This window comes from Oncorhynchus nerka, linkage group LG12 (assembly GCF_034236695.1).
Source record: "Oncorhynchus nerka isolate Pitt River linkage group LG12, Oner_Uvic_2.0, whole genome shotgun sequence".
Taxonomy (NCBI): Eukaryota; Metazoa; Chordata; class Actinopteri; order Salmoniformes; family Salmonidae; genus Oncorhynchus; species Oncorhynchus nerka.
In genome coordinates, this window is record NC_088407.1 from 31,468,726 (window position 1) to 31,495,945 (window position 27,220).

A 27,220-nucleotide genomic window follows, 5' to 3' on the forward strand; every position below is an offset into this window, starting at 1 on the left:
GCCCACCTGGACTGACACGTGTTCAGCCTCTTCGCTGCTCGAATGTACTCTAGGTTCAGGTGGGCCGTCCAAATAAGGAATGGGTGTTGAGCACCCTTCAGCCAGTGCCGCCATGTTTTCAGCGCCTTCTTGACGGCCAGCAACTCATGATCCCCCAAGTCATAATTCCACTCCTCGAGAGACAGCTTCCATGAGTAAAAGGCGCATGGATGGAGTTTAGGCGACGATCCAGTGTGTTGGGAGAGAACAGCCCCTACTCCAACCTCGGAGGCTTCCACCTTCACTTCAACATAGACCTGACATGAGTCATGCTGCTCGCATGTAGTGGAGTACACCAAGATGTTGTCTATTTACACCACTACACAGCGACCCAACATGTCTCGAAATACCTTGTTAATGAGGGATTGAAACACAGAGTATGCATTTGTCAGGCCGTAGGGCATCACCCTGTATTCATAGTGCCCGGTGCTGGTGCTGAAGGCGGTCTTCCATTCATCCCCCTTTCTGATGTGCACCAGGTTGTAGGCACTGTGTAAATCCAATTTGGTAAAGTACTGAGCACCGTGCATCTGTTCGATCACAGTGCGTATGAGAGGCAGGGGATAAATTAATTTAACAGTTGCCTTATTCAGTGTCGGGTAATCGATACAGGGCTGGGGACCTCCGTCTTTCTTATTCATGAAAAAGAAGCTGGAGGCGGCAGGAGAGGTGGACGAACTGAGGAATCCTTGGGCCAGCGCCTTCTGGACGTAGACCTCCATGGCTTTGGTCTCTGCATGCGAGAGAGGGTAGATGTGCCCCCGCGGGAGGGTAGAACCAGGCAGTAGGTCGATAATACAGTCCCATGGGCGATGAGGGGTCAGGCACGTGGCACGAGTTTTCGAAAAAGCCACCTGTAGGTCCCGGTATTCCTCCGGAATAGGGACGTTGGTGGCCTGATCCGGACTTTCCACGGAGGTGGCACAGATAGACACAGAGAGACAGCTCCACTGATACGCTTGCAACCAACCCAACAACCACCTCTCTGTCCACAATATCCTGGGGTTATGCAACTGTAACCAGGGGGAACCTAAAACTACGGGGTGTGCAGGAGAGTCTAAGATGAGGAAAGTGCGTTCATGGTGGTTGTGAGCAACTGTGAGGGAAATGGGAATCATGGTCTGGCACACTAGTCCTGTTCCTAGGGTACGGTTGTCTGGGGCATGGACTGGGATAGGGGGTTGTAAAGGGCCTAGAGGAATGCGTAACGATAAGGCCACTGACCGGTCTAGGAAATTGCCTGCAGAACCTGAGTCCACTAGGGCAGGATAGAGAGGAGCAAGCCACGTCCACTCCTACCTGGGAAGGTACAGGAGCGCTCATCGGGCCTGTCGCTTCCTCGCCTGGTTCTCCTTCTGGGACAGGTGTTCCAGGGGTTGTCCGACTCCCAGCAGTAGGAGCAGAGACCCTGTTGACAGCTGCGTTGACGTTCCTCTGGGGGAAGGTGCGTCGTGCGCACCTCCATGGAATCAGTCTTGCTGGAGGTTCCTGGGAGAGACCCGAACCCCCAGGATGGGCGATGACAGGCATGCAGGAGATTATCCAGGCGGATCAATCAATCAGATGTATTTATAAAGCCCTTCTTACATCAGCTGATGTCACAAAGTGCTGTACAGAAACCCAGCCTAAAACCCCAAACAGCAAGCAATGCAGGTGTAGAAGCACGGTGGCTAGGAAAAACTCCCTAGAAAGGCCGGAACCTAAACCTAGAGAGGAACCAGGCTATGAGGGGTGGCCAGTCCTCGTCTGGCTGTGCTGGGTGGCGATTATAACAGTACATGGCCAAGATATTCAAATGTTCATAGATGACCAGCAGGGTCAGACAATAATAATCACAGTGGTTATAGAGGCTGCAACAGGTCAGCACCTCAGGAGTAAATGTCAGTTGGCACCTGCTGTCTCTAGAGAGTTTAAAACAGCAGGTCTGGGACAAGGTAGCACGTCCGGTGAACAGGTCAGGGTTCCATAGCCGCAGGCAGAACAGTTGAAACTGGAGCAGCAGCACAACCAGGTGGACTGGGGACAGCAAGCAGTCATCAGGCCAGGTAGTCCTGAGGCATGGTCCTAGGGCTCCGGTCCTCCGAGAGAAAGAGAGACAGACGAGAGAGAGAGCATACTTAAATTCACACAGGACACAGTATAAGACAGGAGAAATACTCCAGATATAACAGACTGACCCTAGCCCCCTGACACGTATACTATTGCAGCATAAATACTGGAGGCTGAGACAGGAGGGGTCGGGAGACACAGTGGCCCTGTCCGACGATACCCCCGGACAGGGCCAAACAAGCAGGATATAACCCCAACCACTTTGCCAAAGCACAGCCCCCACACCACTAGAGGGATATCTTCAACTTACTATCCTGAGACAAGGCAGAGTATAGCCCACAAATATCTCCCCGACGGCACGAACCCAAGGGGCAGCGCCAACCCGGACAGGAAGATCACGTCAGTGACTCAACCCACTCAAGTGATGCATCCCTCCTAGGGACGGCATGGAAGAGCACCAGTAAGCCAGTGACTCAGCCCCCGTAATAGGGTTTGAGGCAGAGAATCCCAATGGAGAGAGGGGAACCGGCCAGGCAGAGACAGCAAGGGCGGTTCGTTGCTCCAGTGCCTTTCCATTCACCTTCACACTGCTGGCCCAGACTACACTTAGTCATAGGACTTACTGAAGAGATGAGTCTTCAATAAAGACTTAAAGGTTGAGACCGAGTCTGCGTCTCTCACATGGATAGGCAGACCATTCCATAAAAATGGAGTTCTATAGGAGAAAGTCCTGCCTCCAGCTGTTTGCTTAGAAATTATAGGGACAGTAAGAAGGCCTGCGTCTTGTGACCGTAGCGTATGTGTAGGCATGTACGGCAGGACCAAGTCGGAAAGATAGGTAAGAGCAAGCCCATGTACTGCTTTATAGTTTAGCAGTAAAACGTTGAAATCAGCCTTTGCCTTAACAGGAAGCCAGTGTAGAGAGGCTAGCACTGGAGTAATATGATAACATTTTTTGGTTCTAGTCTAGATTCTAGCAGCCGTGTTTACCACCAGCTTTATCCGGGTAGCCAGAAAGTAGAGCATTGCAGTAGTCTAACCTAGAAGTGACAAAAGCATGGGTACATTTTTCTGCATCATTTTTGGACAGAAAGTTTCTGATTTTTGCAATGTTACGTAGATGGAAAAAAGCTGTCCTTGAAACAGTCTTGATATGTTCATCAAAAGAGAGATCAGGGTCCAGAGTAACGCCGAGGCCCTTCACAGTTTTATTTGAGATGACTGTACAACCATCAAGATTAATTGTCAGATTCAACAGACGTTCTCTTTGTTTCTTGGGACCTAGAACGAGTATCTCTGTTTTGTCTGAGTTTAATTGTAGAATATTTGCAGCCATCCACTTCCTTATGTCTGAAACACAAGCTTCCAGGGAGGGCAAATTTGAGGCTTCACCATGTTTCATCGAAATGTACAGCTGTGTGTACATTTCAGCAGTGAAAGTTAACATTATGTTTCCGAATGACATCACTAAGTGAAAACAATAGTGGTTCAAAAACGGGGACTTGAGGAACACCGAATTTTACAGTTGATTTGTCAGAGGACAAACCATCCACAGAGACACACTGATATCTTTCCGACAGATGAGATCTAAACTTGGCCAGAACTTGTCCGTGTAGACTAATTTGGGTTTCCAATCTCTCCAAAAGAATGTGGTGATTAATGGTATCAAAAGCAGCACTAAGGTCTAGGAGCTCGAGGACAAATGCAGAGCCTTGGTCTGATGCCATTAAAAGGTAATTTACTACCCTCACAAGAACAGTCTCAGTGCTATAATGGGGTCTAAAACCAGACTGAAGCGTTTTGTATACATCGTTTTTTCTTCAGGAAGGCAGTGAGTTGCTGTGCAACAGCTTTTTCTAACATTTTTGAGAGGAATGAGAGATTCGATATACGCCAATAGTTTTTTATATTTTCTGGGTCAAGGTTTGGCTTTTTCAAGAGATGCTTTATTACTGCCACTTTTAGTGAGTTTGGTACACATCCGGTGGATAGAGAGACGTTTATTATGTTCAACATAGGAGGGCCAAGCACAGGAAGCAGCTCTCTCAGTAATATATAGGAATAGGGTCCAGTATGCAGCTTGAAGGTTTAGAGGCCATGATTATTTTCATCATGTGTCAAGAGATACAGTACTAAAAAACTTGAGTGTCTCCTTGATCCTAGGTCCTGGCAGAGTTGTGCAGACTCAGGACAACTGAGCTTTGGAGGAATACGCAGATTTAAAGAGGAGTCCGTAATTTGCTTTCTAATGATCATGATCTTTTCCTCAAAGAAGGTCATGGATTTATCACTGCTGAAGTGAAAGCCATCCTCTCTTGGGGAATGCTGCTTTTCAATCACCCGACCTCAACCCAATTGAGATGGTTTGGGATGAGTTGGACCGCAGAGTGAAGGAAATGCAGTCAACAAGTGCTCCGCATATGTGGGAACTCCTTCAAGACTGTTGGAAAAGCATTCCAGGTGACTACCTCATGAAGCTGGTTGAGAGAATGCCAAGAGTGTGTAAAGCTGTCATCAAGGCAACGAGTGGCTACTTTGAAGAATCTAAAATGTAAAATATATTTGATTTGTTTATCACTTTTTTGGTTACTACATGATTCCATGTGTGTTATTTCATAGTTTAGATTTTTTTCACTATTATTCTACAATGTAGAAAATAGTCAAAATAAAGAAAAACCTTGAATGAGTAGGTGTGTCCAAACTTTTTACTGGTACTGTAGATTGAGTAAAACCAGCAGTTTTGATTGCGCTGGTTCTACCACTTCGATTGCATGCTTTTCCAGGAGCAAGGAGATTTCTGAGCAGAGTGTTTGTTTTTGAGCAGGGTTACAACCTGTTGTTTTCAAGACACCCCTGAAAAGTGGGGGTCACTGACAAAATTGTAGTGTGTAGCCTTGTGTTAGAGTGCATAACACCCATTTGTTGGCCATTGACCATTTCTAGCTGGAAAGATAGTGCTTGAGAAAACGGTGTTGGAATGAGGATGCTTGAGAAAATGGTGTTGTGATAGAGATTCGGTCCCATCAGGTTCTCAACTGGCCTACCTGGTTAAATAAAGGTGAAATATATACAGTGGGGAGAACAAGTATTTGATACACTGCCGATTTTGCAGGTTTTCCTACTTACAAAGCATGTAGAGGTCTGTAATTTTTATCATAGGTACACTTCAACTGTGAGAGACGGAATCTAAAAAAAAAAAATCCAAAAAATCACATTGTATGATTTTTAAGTAATTAATTAGCATTTTATTGCATGACATACGTATTTGGTCACCTACAAACCAGTAGGAATTCTGGCTCTCACAGACCTGTTAGTTTTTCTTTAAGGAGCCCCCTGTTCTCCACTCATTACCTGTATTAACGGCACCTGTTTGAACTCATTACCTTTATAAAAGACACCTGTCCACACACTCAATCAAACAGACTCCAACCTCTCCACAATGGCCAAGACCAGAGAGCTGTGTAAGGACTACAGGGATAAAATTGTAGACCTGCACAAGGCTGAGATGGGCTACAGGACAATGGGCAAGCAGCTTGGTGAAAAGGCAACAACTGTTGGCGCAATTATTAGAAAATGGAAGAAGTTCAAGATGACGGTCAATCACCCTCAGTCTGGGGCTCCATGCAAGATCTCACATCGTGTGGCATCAATGATCTTGAGGAAGGTGGGGGATCAGCCCAGAACTACACGGCAGGACCTGGTCAATGACCTGAAGAGAGCTGGGACCACAGTCTCAAAGGAAACCATTAGTAGCACACTACGCCGTCATGGATTAAAATCCTGCAGCGTACGCAAGGTCCCCGTGCTCAAGCCAGCGCATGTCCAGGCCTGTCTGAAGTTTGCCAATGACCATCTGGATGATCCAGAGGAGGAATGGGAGAAGATCATGTGGTCTGATGAGACAAAAATAGAGCCTTTTGGTCTAAACTCCACTCGCCGTGTTTGGAGGAAGAAGAAGGATGAGTACAACACCAAGAAAACCATCCCAACCGTGAAGCAGGGAGGTGGAAACATCATTCTTTGGGGATGCTTTTCTGAAAAGGGGACAGGACGACTGCACCGTATTGAGGGGAGGATGGATGGGGCCATGTATCGCGAGATCTTGGCCAACAACCTCCTTCCCTCAGTAAGAGCATTGAAGATGGGTTGTGGCTGGGTCTTCCAGCATGACAACGACCCGAAACACACAGCCAGGGCAACTAAGGAGTGGCTCCGTAAGAAGCATCTCAAGGTCCTGGAGTGGCCTAGCCAGTCTCCAGACCTGAACCCAATAGAAAATCTTTGGAGGGAGCTGAAAGTCCGTATTGCCCAGCAACAGCCCCGAAACCTGAAGGATATGGAGAAGGTCTGTATGGTGGAGTGGGCCAAAATCCCTGCTGCAGTGTGTGCAAACCTGGTCAAGAACTACAGGAAACATATGATCTTTGTAATTGCAAAATTATATATTTTTGTACCAAATATTAAGTTCGGCTTTTCTGATATATCAAATACTTATGTCATGCAATAAAATGCAAATGAATTACTTAAAAATCATGCAATGTGATTTTCTGGATTTTTGTTTTAGATTCCGTCTCTCACAGTTGAAGTGTACCTATGATAAAAAATTACAGACCTCTACATACTTTGTAAGTAGGAAATCCTGCAAAATGGGAAGTGTATCAAATACTTGTTCTCCCCACTGTATATTTTAAATTAATAAAAAATAGGAAGCGATCAGATGCCTGCATCGTTTGTTAGGCAGCTCTTGGTCTGAACTGTGACAGAGAGAAGCAGGCAGAAGCAAATGATTTGTCCATATGGGCCAAAACCATCTCAACTGAACCGTGAACTGTAGGGGTTGGGTTTGGTACCGGCAAGGGAAACCTGGCCAGGATGTGCTCGAGGTCAAACTCAATGGTTGCCATATGACTGTCCAGTGACTTAATCTCTTTGCACATCTCAGTGTTGAGATTTGTGCCCAGGCAAGGAAGAGTGATGCAGTTTATTGATCATTGATCTGCGTGATAAACTCATCTGATGAGAATCCAGAGGCTCAGCTCCCAAAGCACACAAGTCGAGATTTCAATGCTCTTGGTTTGTGAGTGCAAGAGCTGCTACCCTGTGCGGCTGCTTGAGCATGTTCAACTCCCGAGCAAAGAACGCAAAGTGTGTGGCATCTGAGGCTAGGAGTTGTTTTTCACACTGCTGACATGGGGGATTAATAGCAATCTCGTAATGTAAAACACAGAGAGAGAGAGGAAGAAGGACCCCTTTGGTCTTCACGGTCTGAGTTCATCCTTGGTGAGAATGTCTTTACAAATACAGCTGGTTGTCATCACTGCCAGTGTGTATCATCAGGGTATCAGGAGATAGGAAGCCCACCTGCCTACTCTGACCCTCCAGCACTGTGACACCATCTTTTCTGAAACAGTAAAGCTGTTGCCTGGCTCAATATTGTCAAAGTTGCTAGCCGTCGGTATATCTACACTGCATATGAACTTTTTCCTTGCCATGGTCGACTGGAAATTGAGAGGCACATTAGCCAATAACAGTGTTTAATTAGTTCATTGATTTGCCATGTCCAGGTAACACAGTTATTCTTGCAATTAGAATCACTGGTGTTCAAGAAACATGTTATAATTTACATAAAGTTTTGAACTAAGTTTCCTGGATAATGGTTTCCAACAATACAATTGGCAGCACTTCACTGAAGAGCAATATTTTTTATTGTAATTCTAATAGCAGAATACTTCATTTTTTATAATAGTTTCTGGTAACAGAGTTGTACTGTAAATTTGACTGAACACAGTTTAGCAACAATGGATAAGTCCTCAACTGTCAACTTCATTAAATAGTTCCCGCAAAACACTAGTCACAACGTCAACAGTGAAGATGCTGGCCTTCTAGGCAGAGTTCCTCTGTCCAGTGTCTGTGTTCTTTTGCCCATCTTAATCTTTTCTTTTTATTGGCCAGTCTGAGATATGGCTTTTTCTTTGCAACTCTGCCTAGAAGGCCAGCGTCCCGGAGTCACCTCTTCACTGTTGACGTTGAGATGTGTTTTGTGGGTACTATTGCTGCCAGTTGAGGACTTGTGAGGCGTCTGTTTCTCAACCTAGACACTCTAATGTACTTGTCATGTAACCCTCCAGGTAATCAAAATAATGCTTCCAGCCACAGCTCAGCTGTAAGCAATGACCAAGTAGGACTTACCAGCAGCCTATCATTGGATCCCAACCCACCAATGGAGAAACACCATTGCAAACCCAGCAACACATTTTTTTTAAACTCACTACTGCTGTGACTGTGGAGGAACATTTGCTCTGAAAACTGACCTACAAAAGCATTCATTTGACTCTCGCCAAGAACAGACCCAGCACATGCCTCTTCTGCAACAAAAAAAACGCTACAACTCCAACCTGTCAACTGAAGACCCATGTCAGACTCTCTCGTGTGGAGAAACTCTTCCGGCAAGACTTTTAAACTCAAAAGACATCTGACCAAGCACATGAAGGATCACACTGGAGAGAACCAATTAGGTGTGGGGGACTGCGGGAAAAGCTTCAACGTGAAGTCGAACCTAACCACGCACGAACTGACTCACACAAGAGAGAAACTGTTGAGCTGTGATGACTGCGGGAATAGCATCTATGAGAAGGGACACCTAGCTGAACATATTGGGACCTACACAGGAGAGTATGGCTGATCGGTCTGTGGTACAGGATTCAGACAGAAGGCACTTCTGCTGAAGCATGTGGATAACGTCCACAAAGGGAAAAAATTCTGAAAATGGAGCCGCGGTGATCTTCTGTCAGAGGATTGGGAATTAAAAGGAGGGATGGGATGTAGACAACACTATTAGGAAAGCAAGGCAACTCTGAATCATTCTTGCAGTGGATTTTAGATGAATATGTGTAATGCATTTACGTTTGTAAAACATTCTATGTCAATAAAGTTTGATTTGATTTAATGATGATGTCATGATTAAACGGTGCAGATTATTGTCGGAAACTCACAGGTCTGCTGTTCAAAGTATGTTGTTTTCACAGTTTTAGACACAGGAAGTCCTGGTTTGTTTTGTAATGTCTCTCAGGGTAATGAGAGAATGGTCTGACTTATGTTGTTGATACTTTAAAAATATACCTTCCAGAAAATACTCTCCTTCCATTTGTCCAAAAGTATTTCTCATTCATTGTGTTTGAGCACTGCTCATTCATGTTTTAATTTTGTGTGAAGTAATGATATACATTCGACTCCTGATAAGTGCACTTTTGAATAAGTGCAAAACTCTGTGGGGGGGTTTTCCAGTCCCAATAATATATGCCATATAGCAGATGTTTTGGGACTTGAGTGCATTATATTACATTATAGTCCGGCTCTATCTGTTCGGGGGTGCCAAGTGAGGTTTTATTGGGCCCCTTCAACCTCACAACCCATGCAACAAGCAGATTTTCATATGGGCCCAAAACATGACTCGCGATTACGTTAGTTAATCTCTATGCTTCGTGGCTAGGTCTGTCTGTGACTGACATAAGAAGGAAAACTGCTGATGCACTACAATATTTCAAAAGTGCACCTTGTGTTTTCTCAACGTTGAAACTGTTTTGTTTGTTTTTCATCAGGGGCCCTATGCATAGTGTGTGGTCTGCATATAGGGCAAGCTGGCCCTTATTTTAGGGTTGTATGTGTGACCCCAGCGGGAATCAAACCCTCAACCCTGGCATTGCTAGTGCCACATTCGTACCAACTGAGCCACATAGGACCACTAGTGTGAACTTGTTAGCTTTAGTGGCCTTTTGAAATGAATCCAGAAAGAGTATCATCTTTCTAAATGAACACCTAGATACACAGATTAACATGATGATGCTCTTTCACTTAAAGTTCAAGGTCCACCTCATCAGTCACCCATTACTGGACCTTGACTCAGTCTCTCGTGAATGGCTTTCCAGAACGCATAAACACATACTGAATAACAGGAACACATACCATTTACTGAGGTCTAAGTATAAAACTTCACCTTTTCCACCTTCTCTTAAAAGTTCAAAGGGTGCATCTATGGAAGCAGCAGCTTCGTTTGTTTGGGTGATAAAGAGAATTCCATTTCTTCAATTTAAAATTGTAATCAATATTCAATTTTTTTTTAACTCACTACCACACCTGTGTTCTGTTCACTTCATACCAAGAAGAAATGTTATATAACATACAGTGTCACACAATGGTGTAAAGTAATTAAGTAAAAATACTTCAAATTACTATTTAAGCAGTTTTTGTTGGGCATCTGTACTTTACTTTACTATTTTTGACAACTTTGACTTTTTCTTCACTACATTCTTAAAGAAAATAATGTACTTTTACCTCCATACATTTTCCTCCATACATCTTCCCTGACAAATGGTCCAATTCACATACTTATCAAGAGAACATCCCTGGTCATCCCTACTGCCTCTCATTTGGCGGACTCAATGCATAGTTTGTAAATTATGTCTTAGTGTTGGAGTGTGCCCTGGCTATCCGTAAATTACAAAAACAAGAAAATTGGTTTGCTTAATATAAGGAATTTGAAAAGATTTTTACTTTACTTTTTATACTTAAGCATATTTAAAACCAAATACTTGGGGAGACTTTCACTTTTACTTGAGTCATTTTCTATTAAGGTATCTTAACTTTTAATCAAGTGTCATGGATCCCTCCGAAACTGTGTCATTATGCACACCTGGTGCCCATTTCCTTGATTAGTAATTGTATTTATGTTCCCTTTGTTTCCCCCATTCGGCTGTCCATTATTGTTCCCCCATTCGGCTGTCCATTATTGTTCCCCCATTCGGCTGTCCATTATTGTTCCCCCATTCGGCTGTCCATTATTGTTCCCCCATTCGGCTGTCCATTATTGTTCCCCAATTCGGCTGTCCATTATTGTTCCCCCATTCGGCTGTCCATTATTGTTCCCCCATTCGGCTGTCCATTATTGTTCCCCCATTCGGCTGTCCATTATTGTTCCCCAATTCGGCTGTCCATTATTGTTCCCCCATTCGGCTGTCCATTATTGTTCCCCCATTCGGCTGTCCATTATTGTTCCCCCATTCGGCTGTCCATTATTGTTCCCCCATTCGGCTGTCCATTATTGTTCCCCCATTCGGCTGTCCATTATTGTTCCCCCATTCGGCTTCCCCCATTCGGCTGTCCATTATTGTTCCCCCATTCGGCTGTCCATTATTGTTCCCCAATTCGGCTGTCCATTATTGTTCCCCATTCGGCTGTCCATTATTGTTCCCCCATTCGGCTGTCCATTATTGTTCCCCATTCGGCTGTCCATTATTGTTCCCCATTCGGCTGTCCATTATTGTTCCCCATTCGGCTGTCCATTATTGTTCCCCATTCGGCTGTCCATTATTGTTCCCCCATTCGGCTGTCCATTATTGTTCCCCCATTCGGCTGTCCATTATTGTTCCCCCATTCGGCTGTCCATTATTGTTCCCCCATTCGGCTGTCCATTATTGTTCCCACGGCCGTTGGTCGTGTGAGTACCTATGCGTTGTTTCAGCCGGTGCTGCGTGTTTTTGTGCGTTGTGTATTACGGGTCTCCGCCGGTGTCGTTCTAGGAGGTTTACCCACGCTCTTTTGTTTGGGTACATCCCAGTGTTTTGTAGACATGTTTGTTTTTTGGGTGTATTAAAAACCCAGATGATGTATTCCTGCGCCTGTCTCCAAATCCTTTATATCAGCGTGACATCAATTATGGGAATTGGGTACCTTTTCCACCACTGGAATAAATAAGAAAAGGAGACCAAGTTCTGGAAAAGTATTTCAAATTTATTAAACAAGTCTCAATGTACATTTGCTTGCAAAAACACATTCATTCGCAGTAGCAATATATTTTACACCATAAAGAAGTCTGTTTGTTTCCTTCAACTGCTAGTTTTCTACACTTCCTGTGGCCAGTAGAGGCATATTAAATTCCTTTGCTGTTTCACAAAACATCTGTATTTTCTTTTCCGTTAGGTCCATCCATATTGTCAGAGGTAAGGAGAGACCTCAATATCTAAAAGACACATGATTTTTTTTCACTCGCTTTCTCTTCCTCCCTTCAACCATTATTTTTAGACTTGCTCATACCCTCACAACATTCTTTAGTCCTTCTGTCCAATATTTAGTATACACCTTTCACAATGATGCCTCAAAGATTTAAAAAAAAAATCTGCAGCAATACTCATCAAATGTAGTGGATTACAAAAATTCCATCCCTAGCCAACCCTGAAACAATCCACTGCTGCAAATATATTTTTTCACGAAGATCTGTATGATTGATGAAAACAGGTGAAATTATGGAAGTAAATAGTGTAAGTGTATTATCCTGCATTAAAGTAACTGTCCAGTGTTTCCAAATTTTGATGAAATATGACCAATTATTAATTACAATACGAGTGAAATAGTTTTCCATTAAAAAAAAAGGTAATTAAGTATGTTTTTCTGTGTTGGAATGGTGTGGGCGTACCCCAACAGAATGGTGTGGTCATATACCGCTCATTAAAAATATTAATGCGAGTAGACCGCAGATTGGCCAGCTCATCCTCCCCAGGAAGGTGACATCATCCTCCTCTTTAAAAGGTCTGTTTGAGATACAAGTTTATAGTGTTTTTTTCTCCAATTGCAGCTTTGGCCACAAATACGAGTATTGGATAAGTCAACAACAAAACATAGTCATTCAATTTGATTTTCACTAGACAGTTACTTTAAAGGCCCAGTGCAGGCAAAAATGTGATTTGCCTGTGATTTTCTATATTTCCACACTAGGTTTTGAATAATACTGTGAAATTGTGAAAATGATGATCGTGCTCTTTTAGTGTAAGAGATGTTTGAAAAGACCGCCTGAAATGTCAGCCTGTTTTGGTGGGATGGAGTTTTGGCCTTTTGGCCTGCCTGGTGATGTCACCAGGCTGTAAATCTGTTAATAATAGACTAATCAAAAAGAGAGTTCCTAACCTCTCTGTCAATAACAGCTAGTTTTCAATTTTCCCCTCCCCACTCAGACCACTCCCAGACAGTCCTAGCAAAATTATTTATTAAGAAATTGCTCCTTGCTAAGCAGCTATTTTTGTTTATTTTTGGACCTTTAAAAATATCAAACAGCAATCCCAAAACACACTTATGAAGGGAGATGGATGGACTGGCCAGCAGTTCCGAAAGCATGTGGTTTGCTGTACACATCAATATAAAACAAATAGGTTTGCACATATTGTATAGGGGGTCTGGAAAGAAAACATATTTTTTAAATACAGCGAAAGCCCCATCAACTTGTCCAAAACAGACTTCAACTCATAAATGTGAGATTACTGTATCCATGTTACTATAAAAACATCAAGAATACTTTCCACACTGCAAATCTTCAGTTGTGTTTTTATGAAACCTTATGAAATGTCTAAACATCCACCTCTTACTCACAGTGCTTGCTAACTGCATTAAGAGCACCTAAATCTGACAGGGCAAAATTGTCAACACTTAATGACATTGCAGTAATAACAATACCCAAGATAAACAGGCAACAACAAATACCAATTTTAGCAGAAGTATATCAAACCAAACCACATATTACATCATGTGTATTCAAGACAAGCGCTCATTCATTTTCAATAGTAAAATAATAACAAGGTTCAGAAAGGAAATAGAATGTCCACCATAATTGTTTTTAGTGCTAATATTGTTGGCAACATATCGTTTTTTTAACCAATTAAAACAATACAAGATTATACTGTACTGAACTGAACTCACCAACAGGGAGAAAGCAAACATCAGGTGGCACCGTAACAGAGAGAAGGGAGGAAGCCAAGTACAGGTTCAGATCAAGGTCAACAAAGATACAAAGAGAGATATAAGCCCTCTTCCATTCTCCTGAGGACTTAGTTCAAGTGTGCTGTCCAAGTGTGCTGTCATGCCTCATGTACTTGCTAAAGAAATAAATGGGACAACCTGCACCCTTCCGAAAGTTGTGCATTTTAGAACATAGACCTCTAGTGTGGAGAATGCGACAAAGAAAATGTCTACAACATGTTTCCCAATCCATTCATAGGAACCTCTCAGAGAGCACTTATTTTTAGCTCAGCACTTACACACCTGATTTAACTCCTCAACCCTTGATTTGTTGGCACAGGTGTGTTAATGCTGGGCTAGATCAAAGGGGCAGTGCTGGGGGTCCCACATGAATGGATTTGGAGCCTAATCTTATTAATAACCAATGGAGGGTGGGTTTGACAATCATGCTCTTCTTATGTGAAAATACATGATTACTATTATTAATTCAATGTACAGATTAAAATGATTTATCATGACAATGCCTGTGCGAACGATTGCATGAGGTTATATTGCATTGCATGAGTATTGCAACACCAAATCAAAATGACCCAAAATCAAACATGTAAATAAAATATACAGCACATGGTAAAAAACTACATTAACTAGTAAACATTTCTGCCAAACTCCCAAATGTAACACAGAGTTGTTAAGAAAAGAAAGGGGGATAGAGTGGTAGCCTACTTCAGAAAGGTGAGGCAATAACAATCCTGTCGGTTGAGATGACCAAGAACCGTGATGACCATGACGACCGGCATTGATGACCAAGAACCGTGATGACCATGAACCAAATAGTCCAGACGGTAGGGTTAGTGGCACTGGAGGGCCCAGAACACATCAGGACACGTCAAAAGTCACTCCTATGTGGGAAACAGAACACGTCAGGGCATGTCAAAATTCACTCCTGTATGGGAAACAGAACACAAGACAATGGGAGATTAGGATTAGGAAACTGGAAACTTGCCATGGTTCCTACATAAAATGTTAACACTTTAGTTGAAGAAAAAAAGGTACTATCTAGAACCTAAAAGGGTTCTTCAGCTGTCCCCATAGGATAACCCTTTGAAGAATCCTTTTTGGTTCCAGGTAGAATCCTTTTGGGTTCCATGTAAAACCCTTTCCACAGTGGGTTCTACATGGAACCCAAAAGGGTTCTACCTGTAACCAAAAAGGGTTTTACCTGGAACTAAAAAGAGTTCTCCTATGGGGACAGCCGAAGAACCCTTTTGGAACCCTTTTTTAAGAGTGTACCTAAAGAATCATGCTTATTTACTGCTACAAATGAATGTGGCATGTATGGAAATAAATATCCTTCAAATAAAGTATTCCCCCCCAAAAAACAATGAACTGCAGGAATTACAACATAACATTTTTCTGCAATTAACATTAATAGTCCTTGTATTATAACCATAACCAAGGGGGTATGTGGACACCTGCTTGTCGAACATCTAATTCCAAAATCATGGGCATTAATATGGAGATGATCCCTCCTTCGCTGCTATAACAGCCTCCACTCTGCTGGGAAGGCTTTCCACTAGATGTTGGAACATTGCTGTGGGAACTTGCTTCCATTCAGTTACAAGAGAATTAGTGAGGTCGGGCACTGATGTTGGGTGATTAGACCTGGCTCGCAGTCAGCTTTCCAATTCATCGCAAAGGTGTTCGGTGGTGTTGAGGTCATGGCTCTGTGCAGGCCAGTCAAGTTGTTCCACACCGATCTCGACAATTTCTATATGGACCTCACTTTGTGCCCGGGGGCATTTCATGCTAAAATAGGAAAGAGCCTTCCCCAAACTCTTACCACAAAGTTGGAATCACAGAATCGCCTAGAATGTAATTGTATGCTGTAGTGTTAAGATTTCCCTTCACTGGAACTAAAAGGCCTAGCCCGGACCATGAAAAACAGCCCCAGACCATTATTCCTCCTCCACAAAACTTTACATTTAGCACTATGCATTGGGACAGGTAGCGTTTTCCTGGCATCCGCCAAACCCAGATTCGTCAGTCGGACTGCCAGATGATGAAGAGTGATTCATCACTCCAGAGAAGGCGTTTCCACTTCTCCAGAGTCCAATGGCGGCGAGCTGTACACCACGTCCGTCGACACTTGTCATTGCGCATGGTGATCTTAGGCTTGTGCGGCTGCGGCTGCTCGGCCATGGAAACCCATTTCATGAAGCTCCCGAAGAACAGTTCTTGTGCTGGCGTTGCTTCCAGAGGCAGTTTGAAACTCGGTAGTGAGTGTTGTAACCAAGGACAGACGATTTTTACCTGCTTCAGCATTCGGCAGTCCCATTCTGTGAGCTTGTGTGGCCTACCACTTCGCGTCTGTGCCGTTGTTGCTCCAAGAAGTTTCCACTTCACTTCACAAACAGCACTTACAGTTGACTGGGCCAGCTCTAGCAGGGCAGAAATTTGATGAACTGACGGTGGCATCCTATGACGGTGCCACGTTAAAAATCACTGAGCTTTTCAGTACGGCCAGTCTACTGCCAATGTTTGTCTATGGAGATTGCATGGCGGTGTGCTCGATTTTATACACCTGTCAGCAATGGGTTTGGCTGAAATAGCCGAATCCCCTAATATGAAAGGGTGTCCACACACCTTTGGCCATGTAGTGTACTTGGTATAAAACTTTTTAGTTGGGTAGGGGAAGTCCCAATCTAATTGTCTGCTGTGCTTGCGTCCCTGCTGGTACTGTATGTGCCCATGATTTGTTTATGTAATGGCTGAGTGCCGGAGATGATGGTCCACTTCTCACTTTTTCCCTTCTGCGTGACTGTGTCCTATAAAAAGGTTGACGCCGTTGCAGCCCTGCGTTGCCACAGCCAAGAGCCTTGATTTCCAGCAGCAGCTGGCCTACCCCTGTATCAGCACAACAAGTGCCTTGCATCGCACTGACCTTTCCCTCCCTCCCCCGGCCCCCTAGCTATGCTGGCCTGGCCACGCCTCTTCCCCTTCCCCAGCAAACACCAACCAATGCCCCTCTGGGCCAGCCCAGGTCTCCTATCCCTGATATTATCCTCGATAGCTTTAATATGACACACAATTATGTTACTGGAAGCAGCTAGTATACTTTGAGATGTGGGTAAACAGTGTTTCTTAACTCCGTCCCTTGAACATCCCACTCCCAAGGTTGCACATGTTCCAGCCAAGTTCAAGCACACCTGATTCAACATATAAAGGGCCTGGTGTTGAGTTCAGCGGTTGAATCAGGCATGCTTGAGCAGGGCTAGCATACAAGTGTGCAACCTAGGACCGGAAACACTGCAAGAGAGGCATGTCTGCAGGTGAAATGGGCTTGCCTTAGCCGAATAGAACTATATCCTTCATCCCAAACAGCATGCTTAAAAATAGCAGGTGGTTAATGTCACTTGTTTTAAACAGAGCTGTTTTGATACCAGGTCTGGAAAGAGGTTAAAGTTCAAAAGGTTGTGCATGCTAGAGTTGCGTTACTCAGGTGTGGGTTACCACCTTTTTATTCCCTTTACAGGAATAAATAACTGTTGCAGAATGCCAACAGGCTCATAAACACTGGGCTTCAGGTCACCTGCAACACCTTCTGTCCCTGTCTACACACGTTATTAGCTGCAGTAATGATGGCCCTCAAACCATCACGGTCACCTAATAATCCCCAGTTTACAATTGGCTCATTCATCCCCCTCCTCTCCCCTGTAACTATTCCCCAGGTCGTTGCTGCAAATGAGAACATGTTCTAAGTCAACTTACCTGGTAAAATAATGGATAAATAAATAAATAAAATTATATGTTAATTAACTGGTTCAAGGGCTCCCACCTGGGAAAATACTGTACCTCTTGAACTGTAAGTGGAACTGGTTTGTACAAGACGTCTCGGCCTAGACACATATTTTTGTAGTTAAGAAGATGGAGTATTTTTGTAGTTAAGATGTTCTTCTATTCTATGATCCCGACTTATTCATTTGAAACAGCATTATTGTGTTTTTTGGGACTGAAATGTCACCCATCAATCCTCCCTTAAAATAGCCTAAGACTTGACACCAACAATCACCTGGAACAATATCCATAGATGTTTTACTCCATTATAGTGTAGGGAAAGATACATTGTGATTAAGATTCTCAATTATACTGTAATAATTAGGATGTACATTACGCTGATTAGTGAGAAGAAAGAAATATAACAAGGGCTGCCTGTCTTAATGCAGCCATACTATATGATAGAGAACTCAAAAAAATCACTTACGTATCATGTGACAGGTCCTGCCGTTTACCTGTGCTCCACCACAAAGCTCATGGTGGTCCCATCGAAAGAGGGCGGGGCGATGATGCGTGGTCCCTGCTGGGAGGTGAAGCCCTGGACCCCCGGCCTGCCCTGCTGCTGGACGTGGCCCATACTGGAGCCTCCAGCCAAGGGAGACTTCCCAGACCCTGTGGCCATGTAGTAAGGACTCTCCATGTCCATGTAGTCTGGCTGGGAGGAACCGCCTTTGTTTCCGGAATCTTCCTGCTCCAACGGCATGGAGAGCTGCGACTGCATTCTAGTGGGGATCAGGGTAGGCGTGCTGGGCATGGCGGGTATGAAGCCTGGGTAGATCATGTAGGTGGGGCCATAGGAGCCGGGACTCAGGGCTAAAGGTGAGATGGGCATGGGCATGGGCGGCATTTGGGGCATGGACATGGACATGGGAGACATGGGCTGCTGGGACATGGGCACGTCCACATACTGGCCCGTCTCGGGGTCGAAGAGGCGGCGGGTGGCCTGCTGGACGGGGGTGTCCACCAGATAGTAGTTCCCTGTACTGGGGTCAAAGAGCATCTTTCTCTGGGTGCGCTGGTAGTGGTCGATCTGGGGGATGGCTTGTGGGGACATGGTTGGGGAAAAGCAGTACATCTGTGGTTGGGTGGACGCCATGCTCTGAGCCATGGGCATGTGGTAGATGGTGGCAGTTGGCGTGTCCTGGGCTCTCGTCTCCATGACGATGGTGGAGCGTTTCTGTGGGGAAAGTCGGGTCTCTTCCTGCCTCCTGGCGCCGCAATAACCGGGTGGGCTGGCCATCTGGGTCTTGGCGCCAGTGGCGGGGAAGGTGTAAATTGCTGTCTTCTCGCATCCACCGCCAGCGGACACAGCGGTTTGCTTGACGCTGGTGGCATGAGACTTGACGGGGATGGTGAGATAGTTTTCGTGCTCGACTGAAGCTCTGCTGAACTGGAAGGGCATGTCTGCCTTCATACTGTTGGCCGTCTCCCTCTGTCTCTCCCTCTGTCTCTCCTCTGCCTTTCTGAGCTGCTGGGAGATTTTCACTGACACCGGAAGTTTAGGAGACACTGGGCTGAAGCCTTTGCAGTAAGGTGATTGTGATGCAGCATGTGGCTGTGATGATGCCTTGTTATTGTTATTTGTGGGGGGGTTTCCTGAAGCCATGGAGCTGACATTAAACACATTATTGGTACCCATTGGTGTTCCACCTAGCTGAGCCAGGGATTTGGGCACATCCTGGCTGATGGGAATGTGAAAAGTCTTCAGGGGTTCTTTCTCTTCTCGTTTGGGTGGTGTCTTTTCACAAACGGGCAAGGCGGTCGTAGCAGGCAGGGATTTGTCAGAGTTAAGGTATGAGTCTCTCCGGATGAGCTTGTCCATGTTAAATGTTGGCACGGTCATGGCATTGGCCACATTCACTCCTTCCTCCTCTGGCCCATGCTCCTCGCTGGATATGAGAGAGAGCAGATGACTGTCTGATAATATGGAGTGTGGCTCTGATTTCCTCTTCCACTCATTTCTATCAAAAACATACAACTGCTCCATGGTTTTGACTGCAGCCTGTAATTTCTCGAAGGCACCCACGTTGGACATTTTACACTCAGGTTTTGTCTTGTCACCGATGTCAGGTGTTTTATCCTGTCTTCTAGAAGCTGTTCTGGTTTCAATTACAAGTCCGATGGGGCCTTCAGAAGAATCACATTTCAGTTGTTTTGTATTGTATAATGGCGCTCTCCATGTCGGTTGGTGGAAGTCGCTTTTGGTGCCCTCTTGCTGGGGTGATGACCTGTCAACTTCAAATAAATCCTCCTTGAGTCTAGATTTAGAATACCCAATTAGATTTCCAGATTGCTTCCCATTCCCATTGGTATTCACAGACTGACACTTTATTACTATGGGGGAAAGCGACGCAGGGTTTCGATGGGACCCCTGTTTGAAAAGCTTTTGATCTGAGTTAAGGTCGCCGGCGATGGCGTTATTATCCAACGACACAAAGTGATAAGAACTTTTAACCAATTTACGCACGTCTCTAACTTGGTGTATAGGTGTTTGCAGCTTGCCCCTGTGGTCTCGTATGTCTCTGACCGTGAAGTGTGGTACTTTTTCGGAGGACTCACCCTTCAACGCTGCGGCGAGCGCTTGACATCTGGACTCGTCGCCTGCCTTTTTCAGGTTGACTGAGTTGCAGCCTATATTGGAAGGCACCAGCTTTGCAACGTTGAACGGGTCGCTTTTGTTTTCTTTTACACTCCGTAAACTGATTTTAATTTCGGGTGATTTTGATGTTACCACACTCCTCGGACCAGCGACGTATTGGGTGTTGTTGGCGCGTAATTTCATACCTCCTCCCTCTCCTTGATCCGCGGTAGCGCGGGTCGAATAATTCATAGTCGGCAGCTGCTTTGAAACTTCTCTCTCATTGGACAGTTGTTTGATACTTGGCACAAACAAATGTAACATTTTGGTTAGCTCACTGTTGCCTGAATCGGTGTACAAGTCCGTTTCCCCCTGGTTGTCGTTGGACGAAGACGGTTTCCCCTGCGGAGTTTTATCGTTTATATGTTCCTTTTGAAACTCTAGCTCACCGTCCCTCCAGGATCTGAATGCGCTATTTTGGCTGCGTAGCAGTGTGTTGTTGGCCACTTCGAATGCTCCTTTTTTAGTATCGAATCCTACTTCATTTGTCGACGCTAAATTCGTTTCTGGTGCAAGAGTTAAAGTGTCTTGTCTCCGACATTCGTCCTTGGCATCGCACGAGCTAGTGTCCACTAAGTCCCCTAGGTCATCGACACAAACAATAGTTAAGTCAGAACTCGCCTCTGAGTATTTCGGGCTTTGCCTTTGGAAATCATTGGACTCTTTCGGTGTAGCCCTCTCCCTCTCCATGTGCGCAATTTCAGGCTCTTGTCGGAGAAGGCAGTGAGATGGAGCGTGATAGGACTCGCGTATCTCCCCCCTCTCCATTTTGCGCTCTTGCTCAAACTGCATTTTCTTAGAAATTACATTTTTAAGAAGGCTCGAGGCGAATATTGCTTTCTTGTGTGTGCCTTCCATGGTTTCCCCTGCATTACAGGGTTGCTTGCTGGCCTCATTCCCCTGGCCGCTTGGCAAGGTGCTGGTAACTTCATCTGTGGAACGTGATCCTGTTACGTTTTGTGCAAATTTCGAGCGCCTTTCACTCCCAGGCAGCCCTGATTTGACATTACAATGAATATTGAATGTTTCTGTGAGCGTGATAACTCCACCGTGCCCCGTCCCAAATTTTCCCATAAGCTCAAGTTTCTTTGCTGCAGAAGATGCGTTATAGGGACCAGAAAGAGCACCATTCAATGCAAAGAGCTTGTTCGGGGGCGGTTTAGTACTAGCCAATGCCAAACCCTTATATCCTTTATTGTCTTTATTCTTAGCAATTTCAGAGGATGACGTGGAACTTTTATGAGACCCTGTGTTTGGTTCGCGTCCCTGAGACATGTTCATGTTGCCATATTTAAGGTCAACAAAAGTTGACCACCTGTTCAACCCCAGCTCGGAGGCGGAGGACTCGCTGGAGGTACTGAAATTGATGGCATCAAAATATGGGTATGCTAAACTCTTGAACGCTCTGGCAGTCAAGTTGCGCACTTCCTTATCCGCATCGTCAAGTTCACTGACGGCGCTGGACGCACCGCTGGAATAGTCGTTAACATCTTTGCCTTTTAAATTCTTGCCAAAGTGCAAGCGTCCGGGGGCGGCTATGAAACACTTAGCGCTATCACAGACATTCTCCGTATTTGCATCACCAGCTCCTCTAAAAACGTAGCGACTCATGTCTCCGGCGTGCTTGGCATGATAAGTAATATTTTCATTTTCTTGGACGTCGCTAGGCTCATTTATAGCTCGAGAAGTCGTTTTGATTGACAGGTGGATCTGTCCTATAACATTATTTTGGTTCTTTGACAGACTTTCATCTGAGATGGCGCACTTGTCCCTGTCCCCGAGATCACTTTCCAGCTTAGTGCTGACTGCCGCACCGCTATTAGCCTGACCCTGATTGCTTTTCACCCTCTTCTCTCTCCCTGCCATCGTTCCATCGCCGTCAAAAGCAGCATAATCTACGAAAGAGTAGATCTGGTTATCATCCCACTCCTGTCCGATATCATTATCGACATCGTGATCTGAAAGCTCGGAGAGCTGGATCTCGTGCGTGGTTATGTAATGAGGCTCATCCTCCACGGTACTGCAAGGCACACAATCTTCACAATCACCGGTCAGCACCAAGCTCACATCATCATCCGACTCATTTTGCCCGCTTAACATGTCAGTGTATTGTAAATCTTCATTGTCAATTGGCATATTTTCTACATCCTCAAACGCGTCCTTTTCCGGATTCCACTCCGCGGTGACCTCCCTATTACCAACGTATCTAGGGGATTCGGGAGAGTCCATCATGTTTTCATTCAGGTTAGGAACCTCAGAGAAGCAGACAGTTCCAAGAAACCCTGATAGATAGCCCTTGGCACACTCCTTTGTGTTAATATCCTCCTTTAATTTGTCGCCGTTGATATGATCAGTCACCTTACTCATCAGGTCTCCGTCTCCAGAAGTTTTCTCTTCTGCTCTCGAGCCACCGTTGCCTTCGTCAATCGCCATTTGGCTCCCCTCACCGGTGACAGTGTTCGTGTCGTCTGTATCTATGTCAAGTAAATCATTCAATTCAACGTACTTCGATTCGCCTTGCGTCCCAGTGGTATCCGTGATATCTGGCATGCGCTTTTTTAACACGACGGTGGACTTTGGGTAAATTCGATTTTTGTCGGACGTGTCCATTGTTTCCATTGCATTATGCACGCCTTTTATGCTGTCTATTTTACATTTGGCATAAGATAGAAAAGAAACAATAGAAGTAGAGGTCCCCAGGATTCCCTACTTCACTCCCTGATGTCCAGAGAATCAACCACAGGATCCTAGTGGAGGTATTGCTGTGCGCGGCGCCTCTGGCCAACAGTGGCACTCCGGACTGTCACTTCGGATGCCATTGGACACGCCGGCACTACAGACATTCCATACTGGAAGCATAAAGCATCTAAAATGATTAGCTATTTCTGAACCGGTGCGCGCTTCCACAGGCGTGAACAAAATTAACACATTAAGCTATAGACCTACTGTATAATGGATATTTTTAGTTGCTCCAACTCCAAGTCTGAACTTGGGAGATGAACAGAATAGGCATTGTGTGATGGGACGGACCGGTTGCAAATAGTCGTAACAATACACAAATATAGAAATAGTGACGAAATGTTAAAACGGCTATTTTTAACCTCGGTTATGTGCAGCGTGTTTTGTTTCACACCGGAGACAAGGCTGTCTCACAGACATACCACCCAAGTGCAAACAACCCACCGGGCACAGGCGTCAATTCAACGTCTATTCCACCTTGGTTCAACGTAATTGAAATTACCTGGAAACAACGTTGATTCAACCAGTGTGTGCCCAGTGGGAATGACTGGGAGGGATTTAGAACTGAATGTAAATGCTTGTAAACGCCTAAGTGTATTATCACACTTTTATGCACGGCATTTTAAGCCACATGATAATTATTTTAAGACTAAAAGTGAGATGCGTGTCACTGGGTGGGAATAGGATAGTCACGTTGTAAGCGTTGCTTGAAGGCATATGCCAATAGGACAGTCATGTTTTGCTGATACGCACAGGAAATGTTGAATATGCACGGTTGCATCTCAATGAACCTACTCAATTGTTTTATTCTCTACTTTCCAGTATCAATGAATAGTTATTTGTGTTGAAAAATAATTACATTGCTTAGGCTAATGACAATCATTACATACCATATATTAAATCATGAAATTAACACTCAATATCGTATTTTTTTAATTTTATACACAAATACACAAATGTCTCTTGACATGTAATATGTATCAAATTAAGGCTAGATTTTAAGATAGTGATTTTCAGGATAACATTTTTTTAGCTGTGTTCTGCTCAAAAGTGACCGATTCAGAACCATTTCAGCGCTGAACAGCTCCTGAGGACCGCCTCCGTAAATTCAATCTGCTAAGCATACAGTCACCTGCAAATATATTGGCACCCTTCATAAAGATGAGCAACAAAGACTGTATAAAATAAACAATTCAAATACTGAGCTTTATTGTATGCAAAAAAAATGAAATTATTTTATTTTATACTAGCACAATTGCTCAGAGAAATTGATTTTGTTTTAACAAGTAATACAAATAAATACAAAAAAATATAGGTGTCAATATTATTGGCAGCTCTGTTTTCAAAAGTCTAGCAACCTGGTACTTGGTACATTTCATGATCCCGTTGACCTTAACAAGGGCCCCAGGCCCAGTGGAAGCAAAATAGACAAAGAGCTCTATTTCCATGTCATCTGACTATAGCACTGCCTGGAGTTTGCTAAACAGCATTGGCACTTGGATTTGAACTGGTGCTATGATCAGATGACATGAAAATACAGTTCTCTGGCCACGCACACCAGCGGTGGGTTTGGCGTCAAAAAGTGAGGAATATGCAGAAAAGTACCACATACCTACTGTAAAATATGGTGGATCTGTTTATTTTTTTTTTTTTACCCAATTTTCTCCCCAATTTTGTGGTATCCATTTGGTAGTTACAGTCTTGTCTCATCGCTACAACTCCCGTACGGACTCGGGAGTGGCGAAGGTCGAGAGCCGTCCGTCCTCCAAAACACAACCCAACCAAGCCACACTGCTTCTTGACGCAATGCCCACTTAACCCAGAAGCCAGCCGCACCAATGTGTCAGAGGAAACACCGTACACCTGGCGACCATGTCAGCGTGCACTGCGCCCGCCCCACCACAGGAGTCCCCAGTGCATGATGGGACAAGGACATCGCTGCCGGCCAAACCCTCCCCTGGCCCGGACAACGCTGGGCCAATTGTGTGCGAGCCCCATGGGGTCTCCCGCTCGCGGCCGGCTGCGACAGAGCCTGGAATCTCTAGCTGCGATGCAGTGCCTTAGACCACTGCGCCACTCTATAGGCCCATGGTGGATCTTTGATGTTATGGGACTATTTTGCTCTCATATAATTTATATTATTATAATATTTTTTTTGTAGTATCATACATAATTGCTGTCACATTTTATTGCAGCAATGGGATTTAAAAACATTACTAGTACATTGTGTTATTACATTACCTGGAAACATAAAGGGAGCATTTGGGGAATGTTTTGGGGTGGTTGTTACTGATGTTGTGCACACATTTAATTGAACATTAGGAGAACATTCCAAGGATATTTAAAATATTTTCCCAAAAAATAAACACATTTTGTTGTCAAAAACATTCTTTGAATGTTTGGGATGTTATCATCCTTATGTTAGATAAAACTACCACTAGAACTTATTGCGAATGTTAGCCAATGTTCCTGGTTTGCAAGAGTTTTTTTCAGCAAGTGAAATAAAGATAGTAGCAACTGTATCGATGACAAAGACTTTACTGTTCGAATAACGACATACAGGGCATTCGGAAACTATTCAGACCCCTTGACTTTTTCCACATTTTGTTAGGTTCCAACCTTTTTCTAAAATTGATTTACAAATATTTAAAAAATCCTCATCAATCTACACACAATACCCCATAATGACAAAGCAAAAACAGATTTTTTGAAATTTTACCAAATGTATTAAACACAAAAAACTGATATTATACATTTACACAAGTATTCAGACACTTTACTCAGTACCTTATTGAAGCATCTTTGGCAGCAATTACAGCCTCAAGTCTTCTTGGGTACAAGCTTGACACAACTGTATTTGGGGAGATTCTCCCAATCTTCTCTGCAGATCCTCTCAAGCTCTGTCAGGTTTGATGGGGAGTGTCGCTGCACAGCTATTTTCAGGTCTCTCCAGAGATGTTCAATTTGATTCAAATCCACGCTCTGTCTGGGGCACTCAAGGTCATTCAGAGAGTTGTCCCGTTTTCATCAAGGATCTCTCTGTACTTTGCTTCATTCATCTTTCCCTCGATCCTGACTAGTCTCCCAGTCCCTGCCGCTGAAAAACATCCCCACAGCACGATGCTGCAACCATTCTTCACCATAGGAATGGTGCCAGGTTTCCCCCAGATGTGAAGCTTGGCATTCAGGCCAAAGAGTTCAGGCTTGGTTTCATCAGACCAGAGAATCTTGTTTCTCATGGTCTGAGAGTCATTAGGTGCATTTTGGCAAACTCCAAGTGGGATTTCATGTGGCTTTTATTGAGCAGTAGCTTCCGTCTGGCCACTCTACCATCAAGGCCTGATTGGTGGAGTACTGCAGATATGGTTGTCCTTCTGGAAGTTGCTTCCATCTCCACAGAGGAACTCTGGAGCTCTGTCAAAGTGACCATCGGGTTTCTGGTTACATCCCTGACCAAGGCCCTTCTCCCCCGATTGCTCAGTTCGGTCAGGCGGCAAGCTATTGGAAGAGTCTTGGTGCTTCCAAACTTCTTCCATTTAAGAATGATGGAGGCCACTGTGTTCTTGGGGAACTTCAATGCTGCAGAATTCTTTTGCTACCCGTCCCCAGATCTGTGCCTTGACACAATCCTGTCTCGGAGCTCTATGTACAATTCCTTCGACCTCATGGCTTGGTTTTTGCTCTGACGTACTGTCCACTATTGGGACCTTATATAAACAGGTGTGTGCCTTTTCAAAACATGTCTAATCAATTGAATTTACCACAGGTGGACTCCAATCAAGTTGTAGAAACATCTCAAGGATAATCAATGGAAACAGGATACACCTGAGCTCAATTTCGAGTCCCATAGAAAATGTCTGGATACTTATGTAAATATGGTATTTCTGTTTTTGAAAAAATATCTAAAAACCTGTTTTCACTTTGACATTATGGGGTATTGTGTGTAGACTGATGAGTTTTTTAAAATTTATTTAATCCATTTTAGAATAAGGCTGTAACGTAACAAAATGTTGAAAAAGTCATGGCGTCTGAAAACTTTCCGAAGGCACTGAAATTCTTATTTATGTCTGACAGTCATACGCTAGTCACCATAAGTTGACATCAGCTGTTTATGACATAGGTTATGACAGTATTATGAGA

General features: G+C 44.3%; 1 protein-coding gene across 2 annotated transcripts; it reads right to left on the reverse strand.

Moving 5' to 3' along the window:
• Positions 1–11,853: 11,853 nt before the first annotated feature.
• On the reverse strand, positions 11,854–23,146 carry lg12h4orf54 (linkage group 12 C4orf54 homolog). 2 transcript variants are annotated; one of them, XM_029674577.2, is made up of 2 exons: positions 18,131–23,146; positions 11,854–14,768 (listed from the first exon to the last, which is right to left on the reverse strand). In XM_029674577.2, the coding sequence occupies exon 1, from the start codon at positions 22,958–22,960 to the stop codon at positions 18,155–18,157; it is 4,806 nt and encodes a 1,601-aa protein (XP_029530437.1). In that variant the 5' UTR covers positions 22,961–23,146; the 3' UTR covers positions 11,854–14,768; positions 18,131–18,154. The 2 variants fall into 2 exon arrangements, with proteins under 2 accessions (XP_029530437.1, XP_029530438.1); XM_029674578.2 differs by having other exon boundaries at positions 11,854–14,812.
• Positions 23,147–27,220: the final 4,074 nt, after the last annotated feature.